The sequence below is a fragment of the Pterocles gutturalis genome, unplaced genomic scaffold (genome assembly GCF_000699245.1).
Source record: "Pterocles gutturalis isolate BGI_N339 unplaced genomic scaffold, ASM69924v1 scaffold46644, whole genome shotgun sequence".
Taxonomy (NCBI): Eukaryota; Metazoa; Chordata; class Aves; order Pterocliformes; family Pteroclidae; genus Pterocles; species Pterocles gutturalis.
Window position 1 is genome coordinate 24321 of NW_010132550.1, and position 17886 is coordinate 42206.

At 41.7% G+C, this 17886-nt stretch overlaps 1 protein-coding gene across 1 annotated transcript in view; it reads right to left on the minus strand.

The window, feature by feature from the left end:
• The window catches only part of LOC104467217 (serine/threonine-protein kinase WNK2-like), a gene marked incomplete at its 3' end in the record, with an annotated part of 41806 nt that extends 24317 nt beyond the window's left edge, over nucleotides 1-17489 (minus strand). Inside the window, 5 exon segments of the mRNA XM_010080916.1 lie at nucleotides 1981-2200; nucleotides 3082-3170; nucleotides 12265-12422; nucleotides 16093-16313; nucleotides 17296-17489. Coding sequence (XP_010079218.1) covers nucleotides 1981-2200; nucleotides 3082-3170; nucleotides 12265-12422; nucleotides 16093-16313; nucleotides 17296-17489 — 882 coding nt within the window.
• Nucleotides 17490-17886: the final 397 nt, after the last annotated feature.

The window sequence follows — 17886 nt, forward strand, 5'->3', positions numbered from 1 at the left end:
TGCATATTCTACAGATTTGGAAGCCCTTATATACATTGAGTAAATCTAAAGTTTTTCTTTCTGTGCTCTTGCCCAGTTTTACAGCTTAGATTTTTGCTGTTTAAAATTAATAAGTGCAAAGCAGCTTAAAATACAGCTGCAGATGGATATGGGTATTTTCCACTGCCTGTGCCCTCAGACCTTACTGACATTCCTGAACCGATGATCCAACAAATGCTAACAACAGAAGGGAGTTACTTGAGAGAACCACCACATGGGTCCAGAGAACCTTGTATGGTATCAACTAACATGTCCGGTAGATTCTTCATGACAATGCTTAATGTGCAGGCAGTGAAAACCTGACACATTAATAATTTTGTCAAATAACTCTTATTCCTACATCTCTATATAGAGAATGGTTAATGCATAATGAAAAGATGCTATTTTACAGCACCCACCACCTGTGAAATGTAACTTCAGGTTGCAAACCCACCAGAACATTTCCTTTTGCCCAGAGCCTGGACAGGCTGCAACACCTGACTGCTGAAAATCCATCAATAGTGATAAATAATTCCCCGTTCTCAAAAGGTTTCCTGCATTCTTCTCTTCCATAGCACATAGAGTAACACAAACTGAGGAAAGCACATGGCTTCGGTGTTCCACAGCTCATAAGGGCTAGAAAGAGACATCGGGGAATAAATGTCCTCCTTCACCCTCCCACCAACAGCCTCAAGTTTGAAAGCATTTCATGGGCAGTCACTCTGGTAACTGTTAATGTAACAGTAAAACACAGGTTTTAAAATAATCCGGGAAAGGGAATAGCATCACAGAAGTTTGAGAGTGCTCCTTTCAAGCATACTTTTTACAATAATTATTACCTCCCCAAAACAAAATCACACAACTATGGGCCAAGTACCCTACAGAACCTCAAAACACCAGATACTTCCATAAGGATTTAAATGCAAAGAGTTACAGCAAGTAACTGTACCAGAGCAACTTTCAAACGAAATGAGTTCTGTAACAACACATTGCTCAAAAAAAATTGGACCTACTGCAAACCAATGACAAGAAGACAGAGGAGCCTGAATTTCTCCCACCAAATTTGGAGTACACGGTGATGAGTCAAATCATGCTAAGGCAACATTACCAAAATGAGTGCCTCCTAAGCAGAACAGGAGTAGTGATGAAAACGTCATTAAATGGGATCCCTTGGGATTTAGGATATAATAAGAACATTTTTGCAAGCACAAGAAAATTCAGAGCCTTGACTAAGCGCCTTACTGATTCTATGTTTCCATGACGTTAGAAAACCTAAACAACTGCAGTAAAGTCATCATTAACATATGAATTCAAGGACTACATAGTGAAACTGGAACACAAAATAGTTCTTCTAACAAAACCCCATAAGTTATGAAGATACTGAAATTCACCAAGTTAAACTCAACTGTTAAAAAATCCAAAGCTTATTCCTAGCTCTGTGCAGCCGCCTTGAACCTAGTTCCCTGTTTACACTTGGTGATAAAGTGGCTGACCACAGACTTTCCTCATCTACATTCCTCCTAAGTAACACCGACAGAAAAGATGGAAAGAAGTGTTTCGAAGTAGTTGGTGCAGAATATTTTGTGATTGAACTTTCGAACTCTTCTATTTTTTTTTAAGCTGCTGTCTGAAAGTAAACAGATTCCAAACAAATTTTGAGACATGCAACAGCTAACAGACATTGGCAAAAAAGTTTTCAAAATATAAAAGCAGAAGGGAGCTCTATGGTCCATAAGCTATTTGAAATGCCATCTCATGCATCTGTAAACAATATTCTTCAGTTATTAGTTCTTCCCTTTCTTGTAGCATTAATTTAAAAAAAAATCAATGCAAACTGCTTCAACTGGACACCTGGGATGGTTTAAATGGAAGTTACTTTACCAGACTTGTTCCTGCTGTCCTTTGAGATTTATGCACTACTATATAAATATACATTTTTTTGTCAGGAGAAGTTTATTTTACCATTTCTTGTGCAACATCATCAGGAGTTTCCTTCTCCAGATCAAAAGTAAACTCAATGGCTCCATTATCTTTGGGTTTTCCTTTCAGTTTCTTAGGATCTTCTACCCAGAGTCTTAAGGCAATAGAGGATTTCCTACCATGGTCTTCTTCTGCAAGTTCCACTCTTACCCCAGTATCTTCAGCAAAAAAGGCATGGCTTAATAAATCTTTAATTTCATATCTGCAATGGATACAGAGAATATTCAAATATTGCAAGTCTTAAGCACTTTCAAAGAAGCTTGTGATAAGAAACTGCTATTAAAGGTGAAAACATTTACAGTATGTTTGGTGTTCATCCACAACAAGTTTGTGTTCTTGGCAAAAAGACTGTTTCCAGTGTTATTGAGGACTGCTGAAAAAATGATGTTCGTTTCCTATTTCACAAAGCTTCAGCAATATTCATACCCCATAAGCACGTACAGAAATGCAGGATTATAGCTTTGCTCAACTTTTCTCGAGCATCTGAGCTTAGTAAGCACTAAAAAAGAGGTTCCCTCTAGGCAGTCAGTTGAGGTCCCTAAAAACCGTATTTGTGAAAGTTATGAATTACTGGACAGTGGACACACTAGCCTAGGAGAGGCCAGTATAAGAGATTAGGTTTTGAAAGAAAAGCTGGAAACAAGGCACAATTTCTCTTCATATCCAGAGGTTAGTGAGCCGATGGAATCTGCTACAGCAGCTTGTGGGGAAGCCTCTACCACGGCAAATTCATGGTCAACCTCCTCCACACCTGATGCTCCATGCAGAACCTCCTGAGTGAGATTTTATGGACAGCTATGACAGAATGTGCTAGAATACACTAGCTTGCATAGAATGAGACTGGTCTGCATCGGAAGGGACCCTAAAGCCCATAGAGTTCCACCCCCTGCCATGGGCAGGGACACCTCCCACCAGCCCAGGTTGCTCAAAGCCTCATCCAGCCTGGCCTTGAACCCCTCCAGGGATGGGGCATCCACAGCTTCTCTGGGCAGCCTGGGCCAGTGCCTCACAGGGAAAAAAAAAATTCCTAATATCTTATCTAAATCTACCATTTAATACAAAACTTGATTACTTGAAACAAACCTTTCTTCTTTATTTTTGCAAATGCACTCCCCAATTATCTCCTTAATTTCAGGATCCGTAACTTTCTCAAAGCTTGCTGGCTTTATACCCTAAAAGGATAGAGAAAAACAATTTAGTTTGAAAATTACATTATTTGAATTTGAATAATTACATTAATTAAGGACACTTTTCCTATATTTTGCAGTCAATTCAACCCTTGGATCAACTAATACTTTAAAGTTAGTGGTCTTAACGTAAAACTGAAGATTTAAGGCTACTGTATTTTTAAGTACCATTGCACTTCAAAATAAGCACACGAGTTTGTACATGAACTCAGCCATAAACAGGGAAAATCTCCCTTTTTCTTTACTAATTTTTGCAAACCTTAATTTTATATCCTGTAGACTCTGAAGTCAGTATTCAAGAAAGAGCCAACTTTAAATTTCCAAAATATATTTCCAAATATATTTCAAAATAACTCTTTTCTAAAATTATTCTTTTCATGGTTTGCCTTAACTCTCAAAACACTAAATGAATAAAGAGAAATAATTGTTTTTCTTCAGACAGCCAGTGTCAAGAATGAGTCAAAAATACCTTGGAAGACCCACACAATTTTCCATAGTCCTATTTCCCACTAATCTTTTGCTCTTCTATGTCCCCAACACTCTCCAACACCCCCACCTCCCCAAAACATGCAAAAAAACCAAACCCCAGACCAAGCAGGGGAGCAGCAAAACACATTCAACAGCTCTGTGTTGCTCTTGCATTTCCCCAGCACATTGTTAGAATCTTATTGGGAATGGATTGCAGAGCAGGCGTAACCTATAAAATGACCTATAAATCAAGTTAAATCTCTATGAAACATTGACATTTTTGCTGGGACTAGTGTTCAGTTCTAGATTGGGAAGAGCTGGCCGATGATGGCATTTCAAGGAGAAAACCCAACTGTTCCTTTCAGAAGGAAACTTAGAGGAGCAGAATTTGCTTCTCCACACAGGGAGCTCTGGCTTGATGTAGATGCAACAGGAAGAGTTTGCATTTCTCTCAGGTTAGGTGGGGTGGTTTTAAGAAGATAGAGAGGATTTAAAGGAAACACACACTTCTAAGGCAGTCATAGGCCATCTCTCCCAACTTTCTAACATTTCAGGACCAAGATCTTAACTCAGCGTGATTCTGCACAGGGCAGATAGCTCCTTCCTTAAAATAAAACAGATCTTACCAGGATAAAGAGACTATATTCAGCTATAGATGACAAGAGCGGCAACGCAAGAAGCTTTCCTTTTTATTTGTGATGTTCAACTTAAATCACACAAAAATTGATTCAGTTTTAAAAACACATAGCATCTCTACCTACTAAAACGAGATGTAAATGAAAAATGTACATAGAAGATGTAAATGAAAAATGTAGATAGAAGATGTAAATGAAAAATGAAAATTTGACAAAATTAATTTGGGAACAGATTCTGCAGCTAGACCTTATTACTTAAGGACCCAGGTATTTCTAATGAAATCAATAAGTGAAATAAAAAGGAAACATTATTTCCTTTATCTAAAAAACCAGAATCTGATTAAGCACATAACTGAATGGGAGTTGGCCATTTAACTCCATTCAAATCCTTTTAAAGTTTCACCCAGGAAGAACAGTAAATAATGGATTGTCCAGTGGCAGATAAGGAGGCCTGAAGCCCTGAAGAGCGGATTTTTGGCTCACCTTATGCTGCCTTGGGGGGGGGGGGGGAAAAAAAAAAAAAAAAAAAAAAGTATTGCAGAAGATGTCTGCAAGTACTTCATTGAATTTGGTCTTGAATAAATTTTATGGGTGAATTTCAATGAGGGCTGGCATCTCTCTGAGAACTGATGAATATTCCAGCATCAGAGCATACCTTTAGCTTTTCATTAACATTCTGCTGCTGTTCAAGCCTCAGATTCGACTTTAAACTGGGATTGATTTCTTTACCTCAGCTTCACCACTCCCTTTTTGTCTTAAAACGCAAGAGTGAAATATGCAATTCATAAATTTTGAAAAAAAAAATCATGGCATAGTCATACAAAGACTCAGCTTCACAGTTCTGTCCAGGCAGAGATCTGCTGAGATGCAAAAAACCCCCATTCTTGTGGGAACAAAACAAAATAATCCATACGTGTGTGTGGCTGGCTGTGACCCACTAAAAAGAATTATTTGCTTAAGCAAACCTAAATCTTACTTATAAGATGAGGTTTGAAATTTTGTACACTAGAAAAGTATGTCAAAATGATAGGGGGTGTCTAGCCTACCAAAGCCAGACTTGCTTTAAAACAAGGAAAAGCAAGAGTATCTCTTAAAGAGCTCTGACACCTGAACTAGAAATGAAAGAAAACAACAAAGTACCAAAAGACATTTTTAGCATGAGTTATCTATATCCTAAAATACTCTAAAGCTACAAGAGTCTATCGCATTCTCAGATGGGGAGGAGTTTGAAGACATCTTCCGTAATTCACCGTGGAAGGCAATAGGACAAATCTCCACACTTCCCAACACACACAGTTTGCAATAGGAAACCACTGATTTCCATCTTGTTGAGACTTACCAGAAGAATGGGTAATAGAGACCATCACCTGCTATAGCTTAATATTTACTGGAAAATATCCCACAAATGTGCATCGGTGTAATTTTTAACTGAGGACAAACCAAACCAAAAACCACCCCAAAACCAAAGAACCCAACAAAGCAGTAGAAGCAACTCTCACCATGCAGCCTGGAGGTTTCAGCTACTTAGAGGAATATGTTGCTCACATATCTACGCACTCAAGGGAACCTGCCAATTGCTTTTCATGATTGCAGAGCGCTTCATGGGTATTGTAACACAAACTGAACATATGACACACAAATAGCACAAGGCATATGACAGCATCTCTCAATTTAATTTTCTTTTCCAGTATTCATGAAAATCTTTGTTTATGTGGTTCAACTTGAAGTCTGACATGGCTGGGATGGAGCAGGGCAGGACACGCTGGGCACTGAGAAATTAAGTTTGCCTGAAAATGCTCCTGTTAACAGATCCCTGATAACTGATCCCAATTTTTAACTTTACAAATTGCTTCCACCAAAAAAAAATTAAAAAGCAACTCCACCAAACATCATTCTACTTTCAACATCTTTTGAAGAAACATTGACTCTACTCCAAACATCTATTGTATTAATCTACCAACCAGCTAAGCTATGAATAGATGACTAAAACAAACAAGGACAAAACATGCACAGTGAAGTACTGAACGGAACCTGCTTTGCCAAAGTCTTTTCTCAATGCCCATATGCTACAGCACACTTGTGCTCCCTACTCTTCATTAAAATCTCCAAGGCCATCTTATTGTAATGCTGCAAATCCTCCCCACGGCGCTGTGCTCAGGGACTTACCAGCCTCCTGACAATGAAGAGGGTTTAGGCAAAACACGGGCTTCTGTTGGCAATCAAAGGGCTCATCTCATTCATTTATACAAAAGCCATCTGTCCCGAGCATTCACAAGGAAACATGGCACCAAAATTCAAAGTATATTAGCTAAGGAATTATCCATGGCAGCTTGAAAACTCTACAACTGTCTTGTAAACAGAGGTAAGTTCTGAAACATAGGGCTAACTGGTTGACACAAGGTGTACAGGGATATTTCCATACAAATTCTTTAAATGCTAAAATAACTAATAATCCAAGAGCAAAATGAGAGAACTCCCTTTTGAGAATTTCTGTCTCAAGCGGGATGGCTGACTTTGAAGCCCTCACCATCACTTAGTCTCCTCACCTTCTTTCTGAAGTAATTAGATCTGAAATACATGGCACTCCAGTATAAGATAGTTGAGTCTACAGTTGGGCACATATGGGACACTGAAGTTTTAACCTCCATGGTGGGGGCAAAAAAGGTTGTTTTTCAGAACTCTAAAAACATCCACTTGTCATTCTTCCATCAGCAGAGCATGCTTTTGAAAGAGTAACATGGAACGCTTTATAAGATGCACAGTGTATGCCAGACAAGTCAACGTCTGACCCATGTCAGTCGCTTTTCTGAAGGCTTTTCCTTCACCCAGGAGGTGCCCTCCTGGTCTAGATATGGTCTAGTTGGGACTAAACCCCCACCTTCTGCCTGAAGGTAGTCTCTAGACTCACGTAGTTCACAGAAAATGAAAAAGTCTCCTCTACCAAAAAAGCTGAAACCGCGTTTCCAACGGAAATTCCATGCTACCACATGCTCTCTGAAATCAAAGTGAAAGCAAAGTTCTCAATTTTGTCAGGATTTTGTTCCATGACATTCAGCAGCGAGACCACTGTGTGCAATTGTAAACTCATCTCTGTTTCACTCCAAAATGGTACTCAATCCTAATGCTAATCTAAGAATATTATCTACAGATCTAAGAAGCAATCTGAAACACACAAAAAAGTCAATGCAATGACATTCATAACATTACTTGTCTGTTGTTGCTATGCTACGGCTATGGCATTTATTTTATCTGTATGAGCAAGACAGAATATAGCCTGCGAACGCTGAGAAAACATTCAATACATTTATAAAAATGAAATATGAAAACTTAAAATGCAAACCAGAAAGCTACAAGCATGCGGGTCGGTTTAAAGCACAGGTTTGTGCTGCTAAACCCAACGAGGTCACCATGAACCCCCGGCAGATACAGCTGGTCTGCTGGGCATTCTGCCGTGCATCAGTAAGAAAACATCGGACTGGAGCAGCATGGGAAGGTCACGGACTCCCATGTTTCATCACTTTTGTGTACATCAAAATCACTTGGCAGAATGATTAAACACACACAAAAAAATCTGACTAAGAAAAACCATCAAGTTATGCATGAAAAATGAGATTATGGCATCAGAATGAAGGTCACTGCAAATATGCTGACCAGGGTATCGCTCCAAAGTTAACTGCAGTAAACGTGGCTTGGACCTGTTGCTTGGAAAATGGGTATTTTCTATTTGTGTTACATATCCACTTTTTTTTATGCTTACACTCCAGAATTCAGGCTGAAAGGGCAGAGAGAGAGGTGACAAGTCATAACACATCCCATCTGGCAAAGAAATGAGCCCCTCGGTACCTCCGGGAAATGACTGCTGCATCATCCTGGACTATCATACACATACAGCTACACGTATGTTAAAACACGCATGGAAAACTAGAGCAGCAATTAAGTCACAAGAACAGGGTCAGGTAGAATAAAAGGTCACTGAAATAAGTATAATAATCTTACACCACAGACATGCACAATGCATAATATCTTAAACCAGCAGAGTGATGGCTCAGGAAGGTAAGGTTTCTATTTTCTGTACCAACAAGGACTACCCGTGCATGCGACTAACAGCTGTGACTTCAGGTGTATCTTACACCCTAGTAGCAGGCAAGTTTGACAGAGCGTTAGGACAGAGTAGAAACAACTGAGAAAGACGTTACAATGCCAAAAACCAAAGTAATACCCTGACTGCGCTGGGCAGCAGGGGGAACGCACAGCCCAGCGGAATCCGAAGGAAGGGTGGAGGCAAGGCAAAGAACAAGGTGGGTTTTGTACCTTCACTAGCAAGCAACCCTTGATGCAAACACTAGCAAGCGATTCTGACCCCTTTAGATGCTTATCAGCACCTCCAGCAGATACCACTGTGACGCTGAGCCCAAGGCAGGATAAGTCAGTTATTTGATTTTATATTTTTAAAATAAAAGCATCAGGAAACCAGACAGAGCAATCTCCTTTTTACATCACACTGACCCTCAATTTAAAACACTAAAACCAGTGTTCACATTTCTGGTGCAAAGAAACAGTTTAATCAAAAATTAAGCAAATTTCTCCCTAACAAGCTGAACTAGGTGCCAGCGTTCAGGAGCACTGCACCGCTGCACCCCTCCATCTGAGAGGGTCAGGGCCACCTTCTGCTCCAGCCGGCACCCCAAACCTCATCTCCCACTGGGAGAAACACACTGTAACTCAGGCTCTTGGTTTCAGCCTGCGCTCCATTTCTATATTTCAGTCTAGTAAAAACCAACACTAGCAAGAGCTGCTGCATGACTAACCCCAATTCTCCATGAAAACTGATTTTTAAGTTTTGCCTGAGGCAGAGCCCACCGGTTGGTGATGGCTCAGGACAAGGTAGGGGGACCCCACACCCAAAGCACCAACACCCCAAGAGCAGCTCCCCTCAGCCCCCGGCACCGGTGGTGACTCACACGGGGCAAAGCGAGGTCCCCGGCTGTCGCCAGCTCTTCTGCGGACGCAGCTCCTGCGGAGCGGCAGTTGAGCCCAGGCTGGAGGTTCCTTTGGGGTGATGATCCCTCCCAGGGTGCTGGGCTCCTCTCGAACCCTCACCCAGAGGTCCACCCCCTGCTCCTCCTCCCCGCAGGACAGTTGGTGCAGCTCCACTGGGCTTCTTCTCTCTCAACAGGGAGCTGGTTAACCCTTTCCTCGCAATGACAGTGATGCTGATTTTTCCATCTAAGGAATGCCAGCGCCTTTGCTCCTACTGCTGCTTTCAGTTCAGCTGAAAATAGCAGTAACCGCACCCTCCACGTCCATACCTGATGCTTTAAAAGCATTCCCTGCTAGACAGCTCTATACCCCTTACAAGGAAGAAAGTGACCTTTCAACAGCTTTTCCACCATTACCTGTTCTTCACAATAAACATTATTTCCCATCTCTCTAAAGTTGCTTGTGTAAGACCAGTTTTACAAAGTTATAATAATTTACCATATAATCCTCTGCTATGGAGAGGTTATTTCCACAGAAAATGAGCTGGCTCAGGCTTCCATCAGTGTTTAAAAAAATGCCTCCTTAAGTCTGCAAATTGAAATATAACATCTAATTAGGAATCCTCTGATTAATCATTATTCTGTGCCATCTTGGATACTGCTTTGATAAATGAGGCTTAGGAGTCTTACAAGGTCTTAATTACCAATATTCCAGATGGCAAAGAGTCGTACACGAGTCTCTTTGGCTATGTGGAGCAATGGAAGCCATCTATATCATTGGTGGCTCTAAATGCATACACACATACCCAGGTCGCCTTAATGTTAGCAAACTGCGACAGCAGCTCCACAAACAAATGAGGCACACTGCTCGCATGACGCCTGTCCAACGCAGCACCTAACGCGCCCTGCGCTGCTCGTGAAGCCATTGAGCATCTAGGGTTACAAGAACAAAAGGACCCCCAGTATCACATCCAGTAGACAAGGCCCCAGCGCTTAAAATCAGATGAGGTTCCCGCTGTCACCACGTGAAGCTTTAGAGCCTCAGAAGAGCTCTCCTGAGCTACCTACAAAGGTGGCATTTAGAGCACAGCCGAAGCGATGCTGCTCCAGCCATAGCGATGAAGCTAATTACACTGCTGAGGAGCTTCTGCTGCCCTTTTTTTAGTGATCTCTGAGTATCTACAGGTTGGAAAGTAACACTCTAAGAAGAGTTCAACTACCATAAACCAGGGTTGCGGTCCATTGGGAAAGACTCAGCGTTACCAAGCTACATATGTCAGCTTGCAACAGTCTACACAAAAATGGGATAAAGCTGCTTCCCCTCTTCAGGTGTGCCCTCCTGCTTGCAGAAGGTCATGGCACCGCTCATTTCTAGCAGGGTCATCTTCCTGTATTTCACAATACTGACTTCAGTTTTTAGACACAGACTCCCAAGCTGTTTCCATCCTCACGCCCCCTGCCAGGCTAGCACCTTCACAGCAACCTACAGCAAGAGCACCAACTTCCCAGCACCCCAGTCTTCAGTGGTGGAAAGAGGCAGATGGTGAACAATACAAACTAGACCTATAAAAATTAAATTGCACACAACCTCATCATCTGGCACACGCGAGCATTCGGGTATCTGATGAACCCACCTCTGTACCCACTGTGAGAATTAGCATACAACAGATGAGAAAAGGCAATTTTGACCCTGAGCAGCGTTTGCTGACTGCAGGATTTCACAGAACCGTATTTCTACTGGCCTGATTCACTAAACCTCGAAGATGGCAAGCAGTCTCAAGTACCTTTCAAAATCAACCAGTTACTGCCAAGATGCATTTGGGAAGACCTTTGCTCATCACAAGCATTTGGATAAGAGGAATACAAACCAATTTTGGGACCACGCTTCTCGAGACTGAGATGGATTTGCTCAATATAATATATAAGGAATATAAGCAACTTTATCTGTAGTTAATTTTTGCAAATTTTACTACAGCTTTCTTCAGAGGATTACCCTCTTCACATCCCAAGTGTGCAGACTGCATCTTTTGGTGATGCACAAGGGCGAAATCACACATTTTACTATTTTCCTTGGTAGCAACCAGAGGGAAAGAAGCACCTGGGAAAATCTTTGACAAACCAGTCTTGTTGAACATAATCCATTGTGGAAAAAAAACCTCCTGTAACTCTTGGTTTCACTTAACCAAGTAGAACAGAATGCAACCACAGCTGCCAAAGCCTTTGGCAAGTCTCATTTCTCTGCAGTCAGTGATTTGCAATCTGATAGCATCTTACAGACTCAGAGTTTTTTCAGGCATTCGCAATACAGCTCAGACAAATACATTATCATGAGAAAGTTGGAGAAGATATTTTATCTAGTGTACAGTTTACTTTCGATTGGCTTCTCCTCTGGCCAAACCTCACCTGAAAAATGCAAGCAAACCCATTTCCATGGTTCCAGACCTTGCGGAGTTCCAAAGGGCAGCTATAAAGCTTCTCTGGCTGACTCCAAAACTACACAGTGCTATCTTTTCCCTTTTATACCTTCTGATAATTTGTTACACATACAAACAGCAAGAATCTGTACCAGAAGTCTGAATTAAACATCCTCCACCATATAAATAAGTACTTAGGCTGCAACCTAGAAGCTGGTCCTTTTAAGCTTTGTGGGAAACTCGATCAAGTCTGAAGAGTCCCCATTCAGGAGGCAAGACTAGAAGATCAAAAATATTTCCCTGTTCATTCTTCCCAAATTCATGTCTCTTTGGCTCATGGAGACAAAAATCAGCAACAAAGATCACTGAAAGTATTTTATGCAGCTGCAGTACAGTCAGGCACAACCCAGCCGTGGAACCACAAGCTTACAAATAAACCCACAACAGGTTTGCGTAACCCAGAGCTAAGACACCTCCACTTCTACAACACACCACACATTCGGCAGTAGTGACACCTCATCGAAACATGGTTTTAAACCTTCTAATTACAAAATGCCAATGGAAATGAAGGACGTTTACTCACACAGGTTACTTTCCGGTAGATTTGAGCAGCATTCTGGCATTCTGAGTAAGGGTATTCTGAGGTAGCCATTTCCAACATGCACATTCCAAAGGCATAGACGTCCACAGATTCATCGTAGTGTTCCTCATACATTTCTGGGGCCATAAATTCCGGTGTACCTACACAGACACGCACAAAAGAATGTAAGTTTTTTATAAAGTCTAAATGGCTTTAACCACAACCTTTTACCTCTAGAAGTGCACCCGTTCCAGCTGTGTAAGGGTGTATGCACGATTCCTTCAGAACAGGGAAGGAACTAGATTAAGCTCAAGCATCCTCCAGGGAAGAAACCCAAAGTCAATACACATATGGACATACCCATGGCTTGCTGGTAATAATACAAGGGGGAAGAGAAAAAAAGAAAAATAGAAGAAGTATCAAAATTTCAAAAATGAACAAGAGAATGAGATATGGCACATTGCCTGACTGTACTGGGAGTCACGAAATGGCTCTTTTTCTGGGTGGAGAAAGGGATGCATACGGGTTTGTGGAGCTGAAAAGCAGAGAAGAAACGAGAACCTTTGCTCTTGTTTTCATCAATGCAAATTTGCATATTTTTTTTCCTCCAGAGAGACACATAGCAACTACCTGGCAGACAGCACTGTGAAAGCAAGCGGTGTCACAAATCCCCTGCAGTCGTGCACAAAACATTAAACAGAATTCTGTCACTGGTTTAGTGGGACAAATCAGTGAGGCTACTCACAGAATAAGGTCCTACTCAACAGGGATTAGGGTGTCAGAAATCTGATGCAACAGGGGGAACACAAAGCGAAGCCCTGTGCTTGCTGCTGCAGAATGGGAGGTTGCAGCTTTATGACAAGTGGCAACTTACAGTGCCTGCAATGTTTGCACAGCAAACTGCTCTGAAAAGTGAGGTCTTAGAGAGCAAAAGTGAAAAAAATTAACACTTTAATAATTTATTCCAGGAACCGTATCTCCTAATTTATGCTTAGGAGTCAACACTAACTTATTTCCTTTTTACACAGAATCACAGAATCATTAAGGTTGGAAAAGACCTCAAGGATCATCAAGTCCAACCGTCAACCCAACACCACCAACCCATGTCCCGAAGCACCACATCTACACATTTCTTGACCCCCTCCAGGGATGGTGACTCCACCACTGCCCTGGGCAGCCTGTTCCAATGACTGAGACACCAACACAGTCACGTGTTGCAGGAGAGGACCAGCGAGTCATGAGCATCAGGATGCCACAGAGAGTGCGAGAGGTCTTGGACCACATGAAGGATCCAGATGAACTCTTCCCATCCAGCCCAGCAGCAGCTGCCCCAGCACCCCAAGCACTCCCCCCAAGCCCCATGGCAACCTGGCGGGGTCAGTAATTTTTTGTTATGACATCTCTACATCAAAGACACAACTGTAAAAAGTAACATATATTACGGAAAAATAGTTATTGTATATCTTTGGGGACTTGATATAAGCTTTTTTTTTTAATGGCAATGTAAATGATATCTCCCAAAATTTAGGTCTGCCAGTAAAAACCCTGCTTCTGCACATTTTCCAAAGTAAAAAGCTGGACCCATGTCACCAAAGCTTCCCTGAGTGCCTGCTCTCGGGGTCCCTCTCCCAGTTGTCACACGGGCAGTGGCTGCTGCTCTCAAACAGTTAACAACTGCCAGATGGGGAATGTCTTTCAGAGCCACTACCTTGTTTTAGAAGGAACAAGATTCAGAGGCAGGAGTGAAACTCATGAATTATGGAGCATTTAAAGCAAATCTGAAAAAGCTACAGCGATAGCCTAGGAGGCAAATGAAATTCTTGACACCATTCCAAACTAGCATGAAAATGACATTTTCCCCCCATCACTTGAGGATGGGAAGGAACACATACAAGTACTCTTAAACAAAACAGACCACCTAGGCGTAAAGCTGCTCAGCGTCTCTTCAACTCCTTTTGGCAGAAGGAGTTTTGCCCTGGCTCAGCTCCCTGCAGGATACACTGCAAGGTCAGGCTCGCATCAGCCATGGCCACAATCACAGCAAGGGAAAAACTGGACTTCAGCCATGCTGACTTCATTCCGTTCAGACCCCTGTGAAATTGCAGCTACTAATATGCCTTTATAGCTACTACATCTACGGAGGGGGCAGAATTACTCATCTCACCAGCGTTTCCAAGCCCTCCTAATTCTTCCTCTGGAGCAGCACTACTCATGAAAAAGATAAGCTCGGTTATATTGCCAAAATGAATGCAGAGATCTTGCCAGCAACCTGCAGCCCTTCTCAGTATTGAATTTCCTTTAGATACAAGCGTGCTTTGGTGGTGTTGTGCTAACAACTGATTTTAACAAAACTTGCATTGGTATCACTGATGTTATTCCCACTATTAGTACTATCGATACTATTCCATGATGGCCCATGGACAATTGCTGTACTGCAAAAAAAAGATGTGAAAAAATACTGACTCTCAACAGAAAAAAACCCACCAATTATTAGAAGTTAAAACCTAAAGAAACTTAAGACATAAACCAACATGATTTCACTAAAATCAACAAGGTTAAGCAGACCCACAGCAGCCAAGCACATATCCAAAATTTCTGTCATTCTGGCTTCAATGATTGGGCTCCCTAAGGATTAAAGTTGATACTTTTGTACAAATAATTGTAAAGAATTATAATCTCTGAAAATTTAAGCAACTACCACTTGAAAGATACGATGCTATTTTCATATCCAGTAAGAGAACAGTGGTTGTCACTATCAGTTTGCTAACTCTAATTACCTCAAATCTAATTTCCATTTATATGGTAAGCTGAAAAACAACTACGTGCATGATAGCTTGCCCCACTTTCAGCACCATTTCTCAGGAGCTTCCAGCTTCCTAAGAACCATCACCTATCGATCTGAACAAGGGAGATTTGCTACAGAAACTTGAGTTAAAGTCTTCAAGAATTCAGGAAAATATTACATTTACACAGAAAACATTAAACATAACTTTTGCAAGGAAATGACGTCCTTCAACCGTCATTGAGAAAAGGTCCTCCCAGTTCACGCAAACCCAAGTTCTAACACTCCTCACACAGGCACCACCTAAGGGCATCAGCTATTGCGCATCCTAGTGGAAATTCCTTTTAATTTCATACCTACTGACTTCTAATAAATTGCAGCTGTTGCTTCAGCAGAACCCTGCCAGGCCGGCATCGAGGCAGGGACAAGCTCTGCCGTGGCCTGCAGGAGCCGCCTGTTTTGCTGGTGCCCTGTACACGGGGATAACGTGTTCCAGCCAGACCAGCTCCCTCTGGCCTCTCTGCAAGGGAGAGCAGCCCGACTCTGCAGGGACACTACTGCCTCCCCCTTCCCCAAAAGTGACCGTCCCTGTCCCAGCATCCCTGGAAGCAGAAGACTTCCCGGGGGCTTTCCCAGCACTCCCTCACTCGGGAGAGCCAGGGCATCCTTTCTCTCCCCTCTCCTCTCTTTTCTTCTCCCCTGCAGCAGGCACGGAGCCTGTTCTCAGGAGGACGATGCACACAAGCTGCTGAGCACTTGCTGCTGCTTTTGTAGGAGAGAGGAGAAGGATTTGTGGATACCAAGTAATACGTCAATTAAAAAAAAAAAAGTGGTTGACCATTGTGATACAGAAGGAAGAAGAATTCATGATACCATTTCCTACTAATTGAGACTTTTATAGTGATATAAAGGGAACAGTCACAAAACCACTTTAATCTCTACTACCAACCTACAAGGGAAAAAACCACTAATGCAAAATGTGAAAGAAATGTATTAAAAAGAGCACCACCATATCAACAGAAGGAAAGCAATGAGAAGAGGAGCATTACCTATGACGCTTTTGGCAAAGGAAGCTCTCTTGAGGGTTGCCAGACCCAAGTCTCCTATTTTCACAGATCCAGTTGGTCCAGTAATAAAAATATTGTCACATTTCAAGTCTCTGTGAATTATTGGTGGAGTTCTTGTGTGCAAGAAAAGAAGACCCTTCAGGATTTGCCGGCACCAACTACGCAGGACTTTAGGTTTCATCACTTTAAATCTCTTCAGATACCTAGAGCACAAACATACACAGAAGCAGGTACAAAGGGAATGAAGCATTACTAGAGATTCTAGGGGCTTTAACAGCTGAAACTCCATTCTGGATAAAAGCCCCTTATTTAGATGCTATAATAGTAGCTCAGAAATAACACAAGATTGAAAGAAATAAATCTTTTCAAAGGAGGAATTAGAGCATGTATTTTTAGGGAGGAAGATAATAAGCATTTTTGGTGCAAATACAACCAAATATTTGCAAGTCTAATAGTGGAGCAATTCACTTCATGCAGAGAACAGCTTTAGAATATGTTCATATATTCAGATCAGAGGAATACTGAAGTTTAATTTTAACCACAAGACTTTGACCTCTGTACCATGCACCTGCATTTTTTCCATTTACCTATAACACCAGTTGGGAGGGAACATTTTGGAAAAATGTAAAACCTGCTAATGCACTGGCAGAGTAGCACACTGGATAGATGCGGTGATGAGTACGGCTCCCATTGGGGCTGAAAATCTGTTCCAGAATCCATGCCAACTGTTTTATATCAACCTTAACAAGACTGTCAGTACCAAAAGCTATCAGTTAATATTGTTCGGTAGATAACCTAGGCACCTTCTGCTTCAAAAAGAGATTCTACCGCTCGAGTGCTATTCTATCTGAATTTTCTAACAAAACATGCAAATAACAAGCACAAAGGCAATCACAAAAACACACCCTGACAAATTAAAATGTCACAGGCAGAAGATGAAACACACCACAGAGCTGCTTCTAGTTGCATAACTGAAACGGGAGAGCAGGGAGAGAGATGGAGGCCAAAATTCTTCCTGGCAAATCAATGCAGTTCAAACATGGGGACAAATGACAGACACCAGAGAACAGCTCCATTTTTTTTTTCCTTTATCTGGAGATGCCTTTTTTCAGAATGTGAAAGTAGGATTTTTCTAAAAATTTCCATGGCTATTCTTAGCCTCCTCACCAGGAGCGCAGTACTTACGTCTTTAGTGTTCCAGAGGTCATCAGTTCGGTAACCAGCACAATGCATCTTTTGCCTTTTGCACAGGATTCCCAGAAGTCATAAAACCTCACAATGTTTGGATGCTGTAGACCTTTCAACATTTCTGCTTCCTCTTTAAATCTCTGCCTCTCTACTTTTGTGAGTTTTCTGTCCTATAATCCAAAATAAGACATCATTAGTAGTGAACGGACAAAAATAAAGGCAGCACATTGCCAGGGGTATTCAGAATTGTACATTTGTTTTACGCTTGTATCAAGAGCAATTATAAAATCTTTTATGTAAGAGATGAGCAGCGTGTATGAACTAGGGCACTTGCCTTAAATCCAGTGTCAAGAATACAAAGACTCGCCTCGGAACAAAGAGACGCCTGTGCTACGCTGTACTACATGACAGCATTCATATTTCAGGCAACATAAACACACCCATGGCTTGATGGATCAACATGCAGCGATTTACTTCTTGTTTTGGTTTTGTGAGGCTCATTATCCGAGAGATTAACACCCACAGGATTTCACTGCCAGGTACGAATGTCCTCCCAGCTAAGCTGCTTCTGTCTTTCCCAGCGGTGCC